At 37.4% G+C, this 16,922-nt stretch overlaps 1 protein-coding gene across 4 annotated transcripts in view; it reads left to right on the top strand.

Moving 5' to 3' along the window:
* The first annotated feature begins 13,112 nt into the window (after window positions 1-13,112).
* The window catches only part of NAV3 (neuron navigator 3), a 267,533-nt gene continuing 263,723 nt past the window's right edge, over window positions 13,113-16,922 (top strand). For all 4 annotated transcript variants that reach the window (XM_026867890.1, XM_026867891.1, XM_026867889.1 and 1 more), the window contains exon 1: window positions 13,113-13,764. In XM_026867890.1, the coding sequence (XP_026723691.1) occupies window positions 13,522-13,764 (243 nt within the window). In that variant the 5' untranslated portion in view covers window positions 13,113-13,521. The remainder of the gene's footprint in view (window positions 13,765-16,922) is intronic.

Below are 16,922 nucleotides of genomic sequence, written 5' to 3'. Positions count from 1 at the left end.
TAATCTATACCTCATCAACTTTGACTTTAAAATAGTTTAAAAATACAGTAATTTATTCATACACCTAATAAACTCTTTAGGCACACTCACTGATTGTTTCAGAATAGATTGCGCTACAAGCAGAAGAAAATATCTGGTGACTTTCAGTTCTGCCCTTTAAGAGCTGCTTGTTAATAAAACTTTGGATTTAGTATAGAATCTTTAAAGTTAAAAAATCATGGCAAGTAAGGAATTTTTTAAAAGGGAAAAGAAAACCAAGTATTAATTTCAATCTGGGCACATAATAGTTATAGGGTACATTTTCAAATATATAATTAAGGGCTTTGGAAGGATTAGAAGGCAGTTTAAGTCATAGGATTTTTAACTGAAATGTAGTCATGGGCTATGCATAATAATCTGGATTTTTTCCTTCATTGATCAGCTGAAGAACAGTAGAACGGGTAATGATGAAACTATCATAGAATCCAAGCCATTACTCATAAATGTCCCTTACTGTAGGCATAAGAATACAGTAGTACTGTTTACTTGTTCAATACACATGTATATGAATAAAATGATCATGAAAATAATGAATGGCCAGGCTCTCATAGTATTTTTGACATAGATAGTTGAATGGATAATCTACCATCTTGATTTTCCTACAGATAGTTACTTTTTCTGAGTATCTACTCTGGTCCATCTGCATTCTACTAGCTGAAAGATCATCATCACTCACAATCATTGTCTTTGTATCATAGCTGTGATGACTTTCTAGTCTTCTGTTTCATATTCAGAGTTCTTCTAATAGACTGGAATATTAGGCGACGGTGAGAAATCACCAGAAAAATCCAGTTGATTTCTCTCACCCCTGCTGTTCCCTAGAGGAGGACACGCTCTTTTTTCTTCTCTGCACAGCATTTTGTGTCCTGGTCTGTGGCTATGACTCTTATTCACTATAGGAACACACAGGGAAAGAGTATTCAGGTTTACTACTGCTTTCCATTGCCATTATAGCACAGTCTATAGAAATCTATAGAAAAACAATAGCTATAAGAAGATTTCTAATATACTTCAGAAAGACTCTAGGACTTCTACCTTTGGTGTCAAAAATCTAGGCATGGGATTTGGAAGTTGGAAGACATTTGGGAATAGTTTTGCTCATATTGTGAGCGTCATGGCAAAAAAATAATGGCTACTCTCAGCAACACTCAGGAAAGGAGAAAACCAACATGTTCATATCAATTCAAAGTAATTTAAAAAGCATCTGATGCTTTAAGGTTTAAAATCCTTTCCTGGTTTCTCAGACTGGCACTTTCAATATAACATTCACAGATTTATTTCTGGGCAAAAAATCTCAGCCTTTACATAACTTAGTAGCATTCAAATGATATTTTTTCCGTTCACAGATGAGTTTTTACTTCAACTTGGCTGCTAGTAGAATAAGAGAATTTGAATAAATAAATTTTTAAAACCAGCCTTGATAATTTTTTTTTTTAATCAGTTCAGAAGAGCTTCTGCTTAAGCCAATTTTGCTTCAAAGAGTTCATAGAAATGATGCCGAATAGTTTGGCTTGCCAATTTAAGCAAACCTCATAATGGTCCTAAAGTTTCTACCATCCCCACTAATTTCTACATTTTCTTTGAACTGATTTACATAAATGAATAATATAATCCCAGCCTCAGAGTCCTTGAGTGAGAACTTTGAGCACATGGGGCGATCTAAGTCTGTGGAAAGATTTCTGTCTGTGGAAAGTTTTTTGTGGAAATTGGACTTGGTTCTTGGGTTCCCTGAGACCACTGCAATTAGGGATGGATTTTTCCCCTCCCTTTCACTGAAATCAGTAAGAATTGATTACTTGAAGACTTTTAAAATTCTAGCCTTTCAACAGCCTAGCTTGAAGCCGTGTTAAGGAATGGGTTGTCTCTAAGATTTTGCTTTCGTTTGTACTATGTAAATCGAGATATAATTAGTGAGAACTTGAGGTAGCCTAAGATGAAGTCTGAAATAACTGGGGATATTCACACCCAGCTGAGGGTATGATCCAAAAGTTATGGTGCTAAGGTTTGACTCACTTTAACTGTTTCCTGTTGGGAAAGTCTCCTCTTGAGGTTTTGTTTTGTGTTTTTTTGTTTTGGTTTGGTTTTTTTGTTTGTTTGTTTTTGTTTTTTCTTTTTTTAATTGAAACCAACTGTCTTTCATCAAAGGGAGGGAAAGTGTGGGACTCCTGAATCCCAGATCAAAGAAAAGCAATTTTCTAGTCCCAGTTGGACAATGTCAAAATTTCTGAGCTCAGGGTACTTTGGTGTTATGTGGGCAAACGGGGTGGGTAGAAGCCACTAGCATTCACAGGCATATCTCTGTGACCCTGCTGGCTTCTGTGGAGAGCAAACAAAGGGTGGCTTTATCAGCAAAATTGTTTTAAATAAAAATCTACTGGATAAATTTTTAAACAGAAGTTATGAGAAGGATTCGTATTTTGTTAAATCAAACAAACTCTTGGCATATAATATAAACAATAAATTCTTTCCTGCTGGAGGAAAACTCACTGGAATTAATTAAACTTATACGAGGGATAAAGTTTATCCAAAGCATAGAAAGTACACCTTATTGAGTTTATTTTTATTTGTAATGAGTTGAATGATTACAAAATAGTTTTAAAAATACAGATTTAGAGAAATTTTTGAGGTATCTGCCAATTTAATTCACAGTGGTCTAGAAATTAATGAAATAATAACTGTTCTGCAGACTTGAAAAAGAGCTGGACAGTCATGCATGCTGCCTGTATGAGTGCTGAAAAATGCTTCTGTAGTGTTCTTAAAGATATTTTCTGGAAAAAAAAAAAAAAAAAAAGCTTCTCTTGATATATACATTCTCAGTAGTTACGTTTTCCTTTGATTTGGAAGTAAAATATTTCCAAATATGATTTGTGTTGAAAATTCCAAATATTTATTGTGTCAACTTGTAGAATAGCCTAAAGGAAAAAAAGAGGTTAGGGTAAAGAACTGGAATGTTCACAAATGTGTTGGAGGATAGAAATCTTAAACAGTGTAATATTTATGAGCAACCAAGAGGCTACATTCTGCTCTCAATTACTCTGGCATAAATCTAGAATTACTCATTAGAAATTCAAAGTTTTTGCTGCAGATTTACACCCATATAACAAGGAACAGAGTTCAGTTCTGTAAGGGTGGGAAAATCAATTTGGCCAGAGTGTAACTAGCCTGGAACTCAAACTAATCACAGAAAGAAAGCTTTTCCAGGTCAGATAGAAGACTGCACACTGTGTATCTCTCAATTTTTATTTTTTTCTCCCCTTCTTTAGCTAATATATTGAAGAAAGCATAGAGTCTTCTTTGTTGCAGTAACATCCATGGCATTAGGCACTGAGCTGCTTCAGCTTTATCATGTAAGGAAGAATGAAAGTGCTCAGATACAGTAGAGTCAAGAAGCTCCATAGAAGGCCAAACAGAAGCAAGACAATATAAGCAAAAGTTGCTAGGTTGTGGTTTGAGGTATAAAGTGTAGAGACTTGTAAAGGGCAGTGAGAGGACTCAAGGAGCCAAAGGAGAACAGTAAGAGGGAAAAGAGTTAAAACCAGAATCCCATATTGTGGGATATTGGGAAATTTCCTAAATTAAAGTAGGTTCAGAAAAAGACAAGAAATTTGAAAGACAAGTTGTCAGAGTGGATTTTTGAATAGTCTGTGAGTTACAGATCCCAGTGTTGCTCAGGTGGCTTGTACTGCAGAAATTGTAATACTATGGTATAATGGTTTCTGAAAAGAAAATAAAAATACTGCCTGCACATCTTGTTCTTATTCTGGAGAATATTCTCTCACTGGGTGCAAGGAAGGGAATGGAATGAAAAATAAGACTTTCAAAGAGAGTAAAAGAAAACAGTATAGGAATAAAAGGGAATAATGTATGGAACCTAATTAAACCTTTTCTAAATGTAGAGGGAGGCTGTACTAGTAGGTCTGACTTGACTGACAGAAGTAGCTGGAATTAAGGAGTTTTGTACCAGCTGAAAATCTTCCTGGGTCTATCAGCAAAGTTATTGTACTGTTGGCTATTGTACTGTTTTGATACTACAAAAATTCGTAATGAAGATATTTTCCATAGATAACGATCTCTGCCTTTGTCACCACTGAAGGTGTGCATGCCACTGCTGACATTTTCACTAGTGGCTGCTAACTTAGTATTTGCTGATTTTTAGCTAACAGTATCTATTTAGCTGGATGCTCCAGCTAAGCAACCAATTTAGTCTCCCTTCTGGTTTTGATAAAACTGTGCTTTCTTCATAGCTCATCCGAGGGTTATTGTAGGTGGAACAAAATTATTTTGGCTTTCTATTTTATTTTTTATTTTTGTGAATGCTGATGTTGCTTTTATGGCTGCCATATGCTTGTTACATATGTCAGTTCTAAAAGCCCCACTGATGGATGAAAGCTGGGAGAGGAGTTTTATCATTCGTCTCCCATCTAACACTTTTCTTGCACTTGAAGGTAAGTCCAATATAATAAATAACCATAGCCTCCTCTTTTTTTTTTTTTTTACATGCCACATCTGTAAGGTAATATTTCTCCCCAGTATGCTGAGAAGCAGGAAGGAAACATCTGCAGGATTTGAAGTTATTTTTGACAGCTGTGTGCTATTGAGTGGGTTGGGTTTTTTTTGTGAAAGATAAAACAACCCAGGTGAATTGCTAAAAGGGCATTAATGACCATCAGACATGTTAAACATGTGTACTCATATGTACACACAAAAGATAAAATCATGCATCTATAGACAGAGTGGCAGTGAGAAAATATAGTTTGCTGACCTGAAAAGCTGCTATTGTAATGTAATATTAGATTTCTGATACGATGGCACAAGGTATATGGTGTAGTGTATACAGGAGGTTTTTGGTAATGAGAAACAGCAGTTTATCCTTGACACCTATTGATCAAAAACCTGGAAGGTTTGGTCTAGTGACATACAGAATCCATTTCAGCAGTTGGCCTGGAGCTCACTCTGATCACAGCAGAATGGAGCAAGGCACAAGCTTTCAAGGCTAACTGTAGGAAATGTTCACATGTGGCCAACAGGAGATGAAGGCAGATGTTTGAGATTTTTAGCATGTGCATTAAGCCAATTTTTATTTGAAAGAGAAGAGCACCCATTTACAGCTAAATTGTACATGGTCAAGTTTTTTCATTCATTGACACACAGGGCCTGTCTGCTTAATATTTTGCAAGTAAAGATGAGTGACCATCTCCTCCAGAGCTCCAAGCTGGTCTAGGACAAGCCCAGGGCAGGAAACCCCAGTGAGTGTGGTGATAAGTCCTGTTGAAGAAACACTGCTAAAAAATGTGGGCTCTGTATAGCGTTATCATAACTCCTCAATCAGAGCAGGCAAATAGCACAAAGACGTGGGCAGAAAGAGCATGTCTGCTTATCAAAACCTAACAAAAGTCCTAGTCTGACTTCAAGGTACTTTTACAATATCTTTTCTTCACCTAAGAATTTGAGATTAGAAATGGCAGAACTGGACAGAACAAGGATTCATCACTCAGAATCCTGCTTCTGACCTTTGGCAGTAGAAGATGTGCAAAGAAAGTGTATGGAAATGGGGCATATAGAATCATAGAATCACTTATGTTGGAAAAGACCTTTAAGATGGTTTAGTCCAACTGTGAACCTAACACTGCCATGGGGCCTAATGCTTCCCCCAGTACACCCATCCAGCATCAGAGTAAGGTAAATGCCACATTTTACAATGGGAATTGTGTCAAGGGGGGTGATGTAATGGTGAGCTTGTAAGTCTTCACCAAGAGCTACAACGTTTGTCCATACCTTATGTTGGTGTGTTAAGTTTGCCATAGGAAATCTTGCCTTTAAAATTCCTGTCAGTATCTTCTGAATTAGTGTAAATCACAGGAAATGTAGGATAAATATGAAATATTTACATCATTAAAGAAAATAAAAATAATGTGGGTATTGTAGGAAGGCTTACTTGATAACAAAATTAGTTGTGAAGACTATCTGCAAAAACCAACAGGAAACCAAAACCGTGGCTTCGCTCATTCACCTGTACTGATAAGCAGTGGGGAATAATAGGGAGTATTAATGCAATAGTTGTGATTTAGATCAAGGTACAGGGAAGCAGATGAATAGAGGTAGTATAGCTAGCACAGTAGCTATTATAAATTGTGGGTGATGCAAGCCAGCACTGAATGACTACAGTCTCAAAGCAAGAAGGAAGCAGACAGTAGATTGTGAGTCAGAAGTTCTCCTCCAGCTGCGGTGCAGTTCACACTTGTTTAAAGTCAAATATCAAAGCTAGTCTCTTGAAAATCTATCCATCTTTGTTTTCATTAAGTATTCTTTAAGTATTAATGTAGTCTTCTATTTTTAACACCTATTGCTAACCTTTTATGCCTAACCATTTTCCTGATTATTAAAAAAAATGTTATTTTCTTCATTGCTGCCTATATACATTTTTGGCAGAACAAGTTTTCTTCCTATCTCCTAAACTCTCTGTGCAGTAATTTCCATTGACTGCAGGGGTATCTGCTGGTGATAGCAAAGCTGATTGACTTCAAAGTCTCTTACTGTTGTTGCCTCACTTGGCCAAGAGTCTGCTCATGACTGTAGCAGATGTTTTTAAGCTTTTTTTTTTTTTTTTTTTTTAATAGACCAGTGGGAACCTTATGGAGCAGTTTTTCACTGCAGTTCTGAAGTGAATGCCAGCATAGCTATGATTCTGAAAACCTCTTATCAGATCCACAGTGCTTGTATGGGGAAAGCTTCCCTTTCCAGCAGATGAAAACACAGGTTTGCCAACTACCTGATGGCAGATATTCAGCAGATTCCTGTTTAGTCTCGGTTTCTTTATCTTAATGGGGTTTTTTTTACAGTTCATTAGAAAATTTCATAGTAAGTTTACTCTCTGTGAAATTTTGGATGAAAGTTCTGAACAGTTCACACTTAGTATCAAGAGTCAAAACAACTTTGATTAGCCCACAAATATTGTTAACTTCATTCTTATATAATTAGGATTAATAAATGTCTCCTTAGCATCATAAAATATTTCATCAGGATTTTAGGGTGTGTGTGCACTGGGAGAATTTTATTCTAGGAGGATCTGTGTTGAGAGCAGTAGTTATTGGAGAGAATATATGAGAACCATTTTTGGTGGGGAACAAGAGATAATTTAAACTTTGGTCAAAATTTCAAATGGAGCAAAGTTGCTTCCATTAATAACATGAATAGAAACAGACCAGGAATTCAGTTCCTACCACTTCTACTGAAAGTAATTTTATTACTTCAGAACTTCATCCTGCATTTTAGAAATGTCTGTTTTTGTGGTGTGTACCTTAGACATTTCTCCAGAAACTCTAGAGAGAGCTGGAACACTTTTAAATGACCTGAGAAGTGAGGGAAATGCTCATCTGACAATGCAGTGCTGAAGTCATGTATTCTAAGGCAGAAAGATATAGGGCAAACAGGAGTTGAAACCAGCAACTCACCAGGGCCCACCAAAGGTGATACAAAGCCAAAAGTCCTTTCAGAGACAGAAAGCCAGATGGGGAAGAGAGCAGAAATGCAAGAGCAAGAAGGTACCTGACTGGCCAGAAGGATGCTGGAGAAGCCAGTGTGCCTGCTATGGGACACTGCACCCTGGAGAGAGTTTGTAAATGAGAAACTGAGGAAACAAAGAGGAAAGGAAGGAAAAGGTGGCACTTTGATTCTTAGGATTAATATAATCTTACAGACCAGTTTATGCAGATTGAAATAACTGGAGGGGGGTGTTTCCTTGTTAGCTGCAGTTAACAACAGCTTTGAGAGTCTTCAGCATTTGTTTGGTTCATTTACTTAGAAAGGAACAAATGGATTAATGGATTATCCTTTTTTTTTTTTTTTTTTCCAACTTCCCAAAGGGGAAAGCTGATGCTTTGATTAAGCTTTACCAGCTGGCTGTATGGTTTAGTCAGTAGGTCAGTATGTAAATACTTATATAGTGTGTTCAGTTACTATTAGTCCTTTCTTATCCTTACAAAATTTTTGTTTACATTTCCCAATCCTATAGTATTTAAGCTTGATTCCTTTGAGCCAAATACTTTATGATTAAATACAGTGCATAACAAAGAGAAATAATTATAATTTTTAACCCACACAGATGTATAAACCAAAAAAATCCCTACGTGAGAGAGTACTGAGGCCCCATATAGATTGAGGAAGGTCATTTAGCCTCATGGTTCTGCTTGACTATTTTTTAATACATCTTACATACTTCACGAGGAGGTATGGTACTAAATTATGTATAAAGATTTGAAACCATTTGCTAAAACATGCTACAAGTGTACAGCAGTAATAAAATTTATAAAAGCTCTATCACTTCTATCAGTTATTTCATTCAAAATCATAAAGTCCTGGCTGAACTTTGAAGGGCCAAATTGTTCAGAGGATAAAACGATATCCTTATTTAAAAGTTGTCCCCTTTGAAAAATTTCCCCAAACATTCAGCCAAAGCAGAAGGATTTCCTTTAGGAAGCCGGATGCACCTTTTTCTGTGACTGTAACTGAGCTTTGGATTATATATCTTTGGGAATTCCAAACTGTTAAGAAAAACAATAGCAGCATACTCAGTAGTATTACATACCTGCAGATAGAACTACATACTTGTTATGTGTCTTACCTTGAGACTAATGGATTCACCTGACTTTTGTAATAACAAAAATGATGTCGGAAAATTATGCTGTGAACATGAGTCAGAGCTAAACTCATCATCCTCTGGCAGATTGAACATACTTTATTACACCAAACTGACACATGATGTGCTTCTTACTTGTATTATAAAAGTTTAAACCTGGCTTACCTGGGTTTATTAAATAAGTCATAAAAAACGTTTCAGGTACCTTCAGTATTTTAGTATCATTTGTTGCTTTTTCAAGAGTTCTCTGGGAAAACTTTCTGCTCGACCTGAAAACAGTGCACACAAAATCATGTGACTGTATTGGCACATTCAATCTCATTCAGAAGTTGGCCCATCTCACGTAAGCTATAGACACAGCTGTTACGCCAGTGGGATGAAGCAGGGAAACAGCTCAGAACAGACCTCTGCAGTCTCTGCACCCCTGACATTTCCTGTTTGACCCTGGACACATGCAACAGCTTCCTTGTCAAAGATCAGAGACCAGAAGGAGCAAACAAATCTCTTGGCTTCACTTTTGAGGCAGGTGTCCCCTCTCTTGAAATTTCCTGTGGTCTGGGAGACACTGCCAGCTGTCCGTTCAGTTCATGTGAGCAGTTTGTCTTAGGGCTGGGGGTACAGAAGGGGAGCAGCCTTCACAGGACTAGTTCTGATATCAGATGAAATGAAGGAAAGGAAATTGATGCTAGTGTGTTGTGCTAAGAATGGTTATTCCTTTTAAATCTTGAGAACAAAATATTATCTTAATATCTCCTTAATATTACAACTAACAGATATCTTTTATGAAGTGACTTGGATTTCAGGTGTGTTTGTTCTTGTTATATGAAAAAATATTACATTTTTGTATGGGATGAGGGGATTATGCTGAATGCATACACACTGTCTTACTTTGAGGTACAGATCATTAATCTAACTCATAATTTCTGCTTGACACTCAGAATCATGCTTTATATCCAGATTGTAATCTTTTAAAATTGTTAATAGCTAAAGAAATGGTCCTGCCTTCAACATTTTGCTGGAACTGCCACTACTGTTGACAAGACTACTAAGAGTTGTATTTAGACATTTGTGTTGGTTTTCCATTTTTTGGTCTCTCTTTCCACTTTTACCTCCTTATCTAACATCCTACTTGAAATGTTGTCCTCTGTTTTTTATCACAGCTCAGTTGTCTTCTAACTTCCTCATGACTCTAATCCTTTCTGCACAACTTCATTTCCCTTGTGTCAAGGCTTCAGTCATGATCTGTGTTCATCCTCCTGCATCCAGATGATGTCCCCTACCTACCTCCCTGACTTGAGGATGTCTAAGCTGATTGATAAATGTCTAAGCAGGTAAATTAGAAATGTACGGGTCCTCTCTCTGTACAGTGTGTAGCCTAACCTGTTTCTTTGCAATCCCTTTCTAGGTATGTCTCTATCAGCTTCACTGAACTGAGTGAAGATATGTGTCCCTTGTTTCTGTCAGCCATATCTTTTTTACTCACTTTCTCTTGTCCTTCGTGTCAGGCAGTTTGGTGTTATCTCTGATTTCATGTAGCCCCGGGTTATACCCACTGCTTGCTACTTCAGCCCTGGTTTCTCAGAGATACGCCTTCTTTCTGTTTGGACACTATTCACACATATCTAAATCATCCTCATTCATTCTTTGGATTCTCCCTAGCAGCCCTGCTTGATGGTCACCTAGGTCCCCACGCCTGAGCTGCTGAGGACAATCCCACCAAACTCACATTGCAAGTGAGATGCCTAACAATGCACTCTTCTTTGCAGCTTCCAGCTTTGCCTTTTCCCCACAGTTATACCCTATTCTTCCCCATACAGAACCCTTGTGGGCCCAGACACCTTCTGCCTGTAGTGCCATCCCCCTTTTGTCCAGCTCCACCACCAGCACCTGCATCTGGTGCCAGTTCATGCATGTTGTTCACAGATGCTTTATCCTCTGCTTTGCTGTTTGCATGGAAAACAGTACTGAAGCTTAGCTGTTAAATATTTTTTTCCCCTGATATCCTTCATAAAACCCACATTCATCATGAGGTACACAAAAGCTTTTCAGACAAAAAAAAATGTAGCCAAGTGATTTCTAAGGATAACAGATGTTTGTTTATTTATCTTTCGCTTAGAATTAGAATGAGAGAAAACAAAAACCAGGAAGACCAGACTTGCAATCAGGCTTGTAACCACATTCTTACATGTGGAGTATTATTATTGTTTTCCTCTATTACCTTTCCTGATTCCTGCAAATAATCTTGTAGATTCTTCTTGGTATCTTCAGTAGACTGAAAGCACTTATGGGTTTTATCATTGTAAAAATTCTAGCCTAAATGGAGTTCTGAAGTTGATGGCCCTGCCCTGGTACTAGCTTAAAAGTCATAATATAATCAAGAATAATTTTGGAAGAGTAATAATTATTTTTAAAAAGTAACGCCCACTTCACATCATTGTTTCCTAAACCCTGTTGGTTATGTATTACAGATGACTCTCTCCTAGTAAGATTGCTTACTTGTTACTTTCAGGGTTTCTGTGCTGGGAAAATAGGTTGCAAAAGAGACTGTGGGTATCATGACCTCATCATTCGTATTCAAAAGAAGAACAGCAAGATCACCATAATGCATTACTTTGTAAAATTATAACCCTGAGAAGTAATAAGATTCGATTACATTTTTTGGCAAAGTTCTTTCTAAGAAAGTATCTGTCTCATGACTCTAGTTTATTCTTTGTCCTGATCATTGGTTAACAGTCCTCATGAGGATTTTCCATCTCCTCAAACCTTGCAAGAGATAAATCCCTCTTTTCCTGTGGTCCGCTTCAGCCTTTGCATATGTGCACTTTCTGAAGCATTAACTGTTAACAGTTGTGCCTAAGAAACCTAAATTCCTTATACAGCCACAGTGCTTTATGATGCTGGAGAACAAATGCAGACCGCACAAGGAGCTTTCTTCCCCTTTGCTCTGCACAAGACCTGAAATGTCATGCTGAGCAAGAATATTCCAGTCATTGGAGCAGACTGGTGGATCCTGTGGGCTGAACTCGTCTAAAATGCAGAATAGTTATCTCTGTGCAGTCTTGCAGAAAGCCCATCGCAGCTACTGTTAATGGTGGCAAAACCACAGAGAAGATAATCAGAGAATGCTGAAATGGGTTTGCTGATCCTCTATACACACACTTGAAAACTCATGAGATTCCTAAACCAGGTCAGATTCACTCCTGCAAACTACAAACAAGAATGGTGGGATAGTTTATAAGTCAATATAGAGAGTTGAATTTTTAACTACTGTATCAGTGTGATCTTTGTAATGGAAGATAGAGGATAATACTGTGTGTTACACATTTCAATGGGTGATTTAAGAGGATCCTTTTAGTCTTCTTCTCATTTACTCTGTTTTCTTTTCAACACTTTTTCTAACTCTTGCCATCCTTAATTGGAGAATTTAAAAAGTCCATAAGGCTCTTATTTTCTCTTGGGCTTACAACTGTAGTGTTAATGGTACATACTGTTAAGGGAAGCCATAGTTAATACCATGTAGAACATCCTCTCTCTTCATTATCAGGTCATCCTCTCTCTCTGTGTTTTGTTTTGGAAGAAATAACAGGAAAAACATATGGAGCATTTTTGTACATAATGCTGGGTGATAAAATCCCATAGGATTTTAATGGTGTGACATTTCTACACATTTTTTTTTCCCTTATATTACAGTTTAAGATGGGTTCCCCTACTATAGGCTCTCAAAGGAATTTTCAGTTGAGCTTTTAAGTAAGCGTTTATGCTGCTTAGCAATTTGGACTGTTCATTGTGACTCATTTTATAGCCTGATCTGCTTGCCTATCTGTCTTGTATTTCCAGCAAGAATATTTCTATGAGCAACAAGCAGAAATGATGCATTGGACATGGACTTCATGGAGCTTTAAATGTTTTTAGAAAGGGAAGTGTTAACATTGAGTAGATGACGTTAGCACCACCACCAAGAAAGAAAGAAGAAAAACGAACTCTGAAAAGCTGTATTGACTAAATCTTCTAACAATGCTTGTGATTTTCCTATATCCTGCTCTGTGTTTTTGTATGGATTTTTCATAGCACAGACAGATGTTACCCACACTGTGATTCAACGTCTGTTCCTAGCCATGCTCTTGCACAATTTTAACCTGATTTCATGGGAGGAACAGAGAATGAAACACCGTAGCTCGTGGTTGTCAGCGGTGAAAAATAGCCAGGAATCAGACAAACAGCTTCATTGCTGAGATTATTTCCGGGATAAAAGCTCTTCCAACAGCTGTTTGCTTTGGCCACTACTCAGGTCCTTTTTTTTTTTTTTTTAAATCAGAAAAAAAAAAGGCGGTTTGTTTTTTTTTAAGATGTGGGCTGGTTATTTATGTAGTCAGGAAGAGGTCTCTGCTTCCAGCGTTGTAGTCTCAGAGCTGTTTTGACAGTTGGAGTACAGGGAGGTTTCATCTATTCTCTCCCCCCTTTTCTTCTATCCTTCATTCACTTAATGCACAGACCTGGAATGCTGTAGAAAGAAGAGAACGCGAATTTATGAGTTCTTTAATCCCAGACAGGCAGCTCTGTGGCAGTTACCTTCAAGAAAAGTTCACGCCCCAAAGGAGTGTTTAGTTTTACAGAGCCACTGACTCACTGAGCAGCGCATGTGAGTGGCTGAGAGGGAGAAGGGGAGAGATGAAGGAAAAGTTTTCCTTTCTCGTGCAACTCGTAATATTATTGTTTTAAGACGTTTTTGAAAAGATGACTGCTACTTTTGTTTAAAGTATTTGTTCTGGAATTGCTGAAGCTGGAGTCTACCAGACTGAGGTCAGGAGCATTTTCTTTGGCAGAAAGAAGATACTTTTATAGAAGCCATGCCTGTACTTGGGGTTGCCTCCAAGTTAAGACAGCCAGCCGTAGGGTCAAAGCCTGTTCACACTGCCCTCCCAATACCCAACCTTGGCCCTGCTGGCTCACAGCAGTATTCGTCAAAGTCTTTGGAGCTTACTGGGGCGGAGAGCTCGATGCTTTCTTGTCAGCTTACATTAAAGTCGACCTGCGATTTTGGAGAGAGGAGAGCACTTCAAGGAAAAACCCAGGAGATTGAAGATAGCAAGGTTAGTTGTAAACTTTACCTGTGGATTTCAATTCTCAGAAAATGTTGATTTGCTCAGAAAAAAGCTGATCAAAGCCTACTGCACACAGAACTCAAGGGTAATTGGATAAATAGACATTTGCTGTCATCAGTAAACTCGCATAACAGCCTTGGAAATCTGTTTTGCTGTATGAATAAATATTCTGGTTTTAAATGTTAGTGTTAAAAGCTTCACAGATTCATTTTGATAAGGATCAATAGAATCATAACTAGAGAAAAATCATTCCAGCACCCAGTAAGCAGAGCAATGACATGACAGTACTTTAAAAAAAAAAAAAACAAAACATCACATTAGCTGCTTCATGTTATATTATGAAGTTTAAAAAGAGCTCTCACGCCCACACCTATTCCCACAGGGAGACTCTTTTAAAATAAAAACAAGTAATTGATTTTCTTTTCACTTTTGAAATGATCTGGCCACTCTTGCTGCAGAACTGCTGAACCAGAAAAACAGCTTCTCAGTGAAAAGTACCTGTGTTTTTCTCTTCTGCAAAATAACTTCTTCCTAGTCCTTATCTAGCTCTGATTCATTGTGATTTTAAAAAGGTTTGTTTGAAGTAGGATACCATGACGTTTTTTAGACTCCTTAGGGTTACTTCTTTTGTAAGGGGGTTCTTTTTTTGAGTCTTAATTAACAGTTTTAAGGCTTCTGTTTGATTTTCAGCTAGTCTTTCTACTGTAATTGAAAATATTTTTCATGCTTTGAACATTAGCGTTGATTCTCTTTTGTTAGTTGTATATATACCTGTAGATCTTTCAGTCAGTACATTTATGGCTGCGTGTGTGCAACATATATTTGTAGTTGCTTCTTATTTAGTTTGAGGACACGAGTTTTATCAGAGTTGTTAAAGTGGCAAGATACAAATAATGGATGTACTTTGCTTTCCTTTGTTTTTAGTTACTGGGTTAATTCAGTATTAGTGAAGAAATTTGATTTTGTGGTTAAAGCATAGGGTTATGATTCTGAACGTTTGGTTTCCTTTTTAATCCCTGCCACATATTTCACCATGACATTTTGGTCATGTCACTTAATTTTTCCTTTGGAGTATTCTGTATCAACCCTCCATGTCTTCCAAAGATGATGCATTGGTGCTCTCAGACATGCTATATAGAAATATAAAGAAGGACCAGACTGTCCAGCTCCTGATTACCAGAAGTGATGAACCCTTTTGTTTAACATGAGTGTGACATGAAGACAATGATAACTTTTGGTAATGATAATGATAAAAGATAACTTTTCAACACAATGTGTTTCCTGACTGCTTAATTATTTTTAATAGAAAATATTATTTATATTTCCTCTTTAATGTTCTTTAATTATTATCGCATGAAAAGTAAATTAGATTTGCAATTACTATTTTTGGAAAAAACCAATACAGTTACATTGCCTACTGAGAGATGTTTCTTGATTCTTTCAAAAAGAGATAAAGCATCTTGCCTTCAGTATTTAAACTACTTGGGAACTATTAGTGATCAGCATGAGACCTAATGGGGGTCATATCCTTTCAAGACATCTGGTCCTGAGTCCTGCTGAAGTGTTAGTGAGTAAAGTAACAGGTTAGATGGACCCAAACTGTGATCTCAGTTTGCCATTTTGTGTTTCATGAGTTTGACAATACTTGTAATCTTAGAGACTGTTTTCTAAAGAAAAAAAAAGCCACAAAACCCACCAACCTCCAAAACCCAGCCTATGAGCCATTAGATCTTTCTTTCTTTCTGTTCTCAGTGGAAGCAGCTGAGGACTTTTAAAAGATGATCCTTAAAGAATAAGTCCAGTTTGTGCTCATGATGGTCTGAAAACTTCCCCTGGCCACCTGAATTTAAAGAAGCTCTGAGCATTCAAGGAGTTACTAATTTCTTCAGCCTTTCTATATTCCCTCCGTACAAGTCCAATATTCCCAGTAAAGCTTAGTGGCAGCCCTTTGCCCAACTTTCTTCCAGACACATTTTTTTTGAAGGATGTTCTTTTATGCACCTTTTAAGAAGGTTTCTTGAAATCTTTTTGCCAAAGTAGTTTGGACTGTAAAGTGGGTGGTTATGATGAAGAAATTATTTTTAGGCTTTTCTTACTAGTAAACTTCAAAGTATCATCCTAAAAGTATTGAATGCTATTTTTCTTTATCACCTGGGAGCCTCAGCAGTATGTCCAGGTTGTCTAAGCAGTAGTTCTAAGCACAAATTTGAGGGAATTGTTAGAGTTAACGACGCTTCAGGTTTCCTGAGCAGATGCAAGTTTTGCATAACAGATTATGTTGTCCCAAAGCTTGACCATTTGTGAGTGCTGTTTCCAACAGACCTTTGGTTGATTTCTCTGGTTAGCAAACATGTTAATCAAACATGTGATATTCCTATGTGACTGGTATGCAGTGCTGTACATTGGGAATGTTTCATTATAACAGTGATCAGATGTGAGGTCTTTCAATCAAAATGTGATGAATGCCTAGTCTGAGTTTCCAACTGAGCGTAAAATTTATCTATATATCATACTGCTTGTATGCTTATAGCATATCATTGGATATAATGCAGCACTGACTTTTGAAGGAAAAATGATGGATATCTGTCTGCGAAAGACAATGGAACATATGAGTTAATCATCTGGTTAACTTTTGCCCTTGGCTGCTGGATTGCAGCCTTTAGCATTGCTTTCTTTGGTATTTTACATACGCTGCACTGTGGGTCACCAGCTTTCTCATCCTGTCTGGAAGGCACTTAGATTGACACATGTAGTCATTGTGACATATCCTGTTGCTATCTATAAGTAGTAAGGATTCCAAGATAAATTTGGGTTATACATGTCAATACAGTAGGTCATTGCCATCCAGCTGTTTCCTCTATGGCCTTCAGTCTCACCACACCTGATTGCTCGAGACTTTTGACACTTGTGTTGGCTTTCTCACACAACTGCCTTGCCAAGACCGCTTAGCAATCCAGCTGCAAACATCAGTTCTCTTTTCCCTAGGCGTCTCTCCCGTCTCACATGATTTTGTTGCACTTGCACATGTAGTCTTGTTTGCTTTCTTTTTTGTGGACATGATGCAGTTTGAAGTTTAATAAAAGTGACATTATTGTTTTACTAAAAACTGGGGTAGGAAAAGTTTGGTTACATTCAACATTTTTCTT

The sequence above is a fragment of the Athene cunicularia genome (assembly GCF_003259725.1).
Source record: "Athene cunicularia isolate RWA chromosome 1 unlocalized genomic scaffold, athCun1 chr1_part2, whole genome shotgun sequence".
In the NCBI taxonomy this organism is placed as follows: domain Eukaryota; kingdom Metazoa; phylum Chordata; class Aves; order Strigiformes; family Strigidae; genus Athene; species Athene cunicularia.
The sequence above is the reverse complement of the archived record's forward strand: the minus strand, read 5'-3'. Positions and strand labels throughout refer to the sequence as shown.